Below are 1,373 nucleotides of genomic sequence, written 5' to 3' on the forward strand. Positions count from 1 at the left end.
TATAAAATACATAAATTGTAGCATATGGGAAGATGATCCTTTTTTTCCCTGGAATTTCATAATATGTTCACTAGGACTTAATTTTTGAGTCATGGACATGCCTTAGTCTAATAGGAGCCTGAAGTTGTAATATGGTTTTCATAAGCTTAAAGAATGAATTCCTGTTGTAGAGAAATAGAACTTTGTAGTAACTCATACCATTGGTTTGGTATATCTGGGCCAATGCTTGCATTTCTTTGAGTGTTAAAGATTATAGTTCGAGTTGACAGCATTCTCTTTCAGCTAATTAAGGTATGATCTCTTATAGCTGAAAATCTCCTATTCGTTGAAAATTATGGATCTACTCATGCATTTTATCTACACGGTGGATTGGTATGCTTGGAAAAGAAAATACAGATACTATTGCTATTAGCCTATACTAAACAAAACAGGAATAAGTTCCCATCACTGGCAAAATAATGAATTTGCAACTTGAGGATTTGTTTTTGATATCAATGGTATAGTTTCATCTATTTTGCATCACCAGGAAAGCTTGAATAGATATGGGACGTGGAGTTAGCAGTGGTGGAGGACAAAGCTCATTGGGCTACTTGTTTGGGGATGGTGAGGCGCCAAAACCTGCCACAGAAACCAGAGCTCCTCCAAGTGAAGTTAGGCCGGCAAGCAAAGAGCTTCCCCAAAAGCCTAACGCTGCTGCTTATCAAAGTGCAGATGTTAGTAAACAGATTCCTGCAGGCATTCATAGTAGCACTGCAAACTACTTAAGAGCAGATGGTCAGAACACTGCCAATTTTATTACGGTATGTCTTTACTGAAACACGTTGCTGGTTTTAAAAATGTTTAATAGGTTCTCCCATCATATTTTTTAATTTTATACTACGCTTTCAGTAAACATCCACAAGTCAAAAGCTTGCATAATGAGTCTAAATCACATGATGCTTATCATTTTCTTACGAGTAAATTTAATGAACACTCATTGAACTTTAAACGTGTTACTACTTACCCACTCATCTTTAACGAATTACTCAATTTTCACTCATCTTTCCATGTAATTACCCATACACCATTCATTTAACTCTCATCTCTCCAAATGGATGGAAAAATAAACATAAATAAAAGGTGGCAAATACAAGTTAAATCTTGACAACCTGGAATTTCTTCTCAACCATTTTCACGACATTTCTCTCCTGAACCCACGGCATTTGAAATCAATTTTTCATCTTCAAAATTGGCCCCTGAAATCAGTGTGGCATTTTCTAGCGTCCATATTTCTGACAGGTGATAGTAGTATGAAGATATGGGCTAGTAGCATCATAGAGTGGGTGCACCTCCGGCCGTGTCATTGTATTCTGTTCGGACATTTTATCATCCAA

The 1,373-nt window shown here is 36.7% G+C and overlaps 1 protein-coding gene across 1 annotated transcript; it reads left to right on the forward strand.

The window, feature by feature from the left end:
- Positions 1-15: 15 nt before the first annotated feature.
- LOC111389834 (protein SPIRAL1-like 1) lies at positions 16-834 on the forward strand. The gene has a single exon (XM_023014810.1). The coding sequence runs from the start codon at positions 543-545 to the stop codon at positions 813-815; it is 273 nt and encodes a 90-aa protein (XP_022870578.1). The 5' UTR covers positions 16-542; the 3' UTR covers positions 816-834.
- The last annotated feature ends 539 nt before the right edge of the window (positions 835-1,373 follow it).

This window comes from Olea europaea, unplaced genomic scaffold (assembly GCF_002742605.1).
Source record: "Olea europaea var. sylvestris unplaced genomic scaffold, O_europaea_v1 scaffold6270, whole genome shotgun sequence".
NCBI lineage: Eukaryota > Viridiplantae > Streptophyta > Magnoliopsida > Lamiales > Oleaceae > Olea > Olea europaea.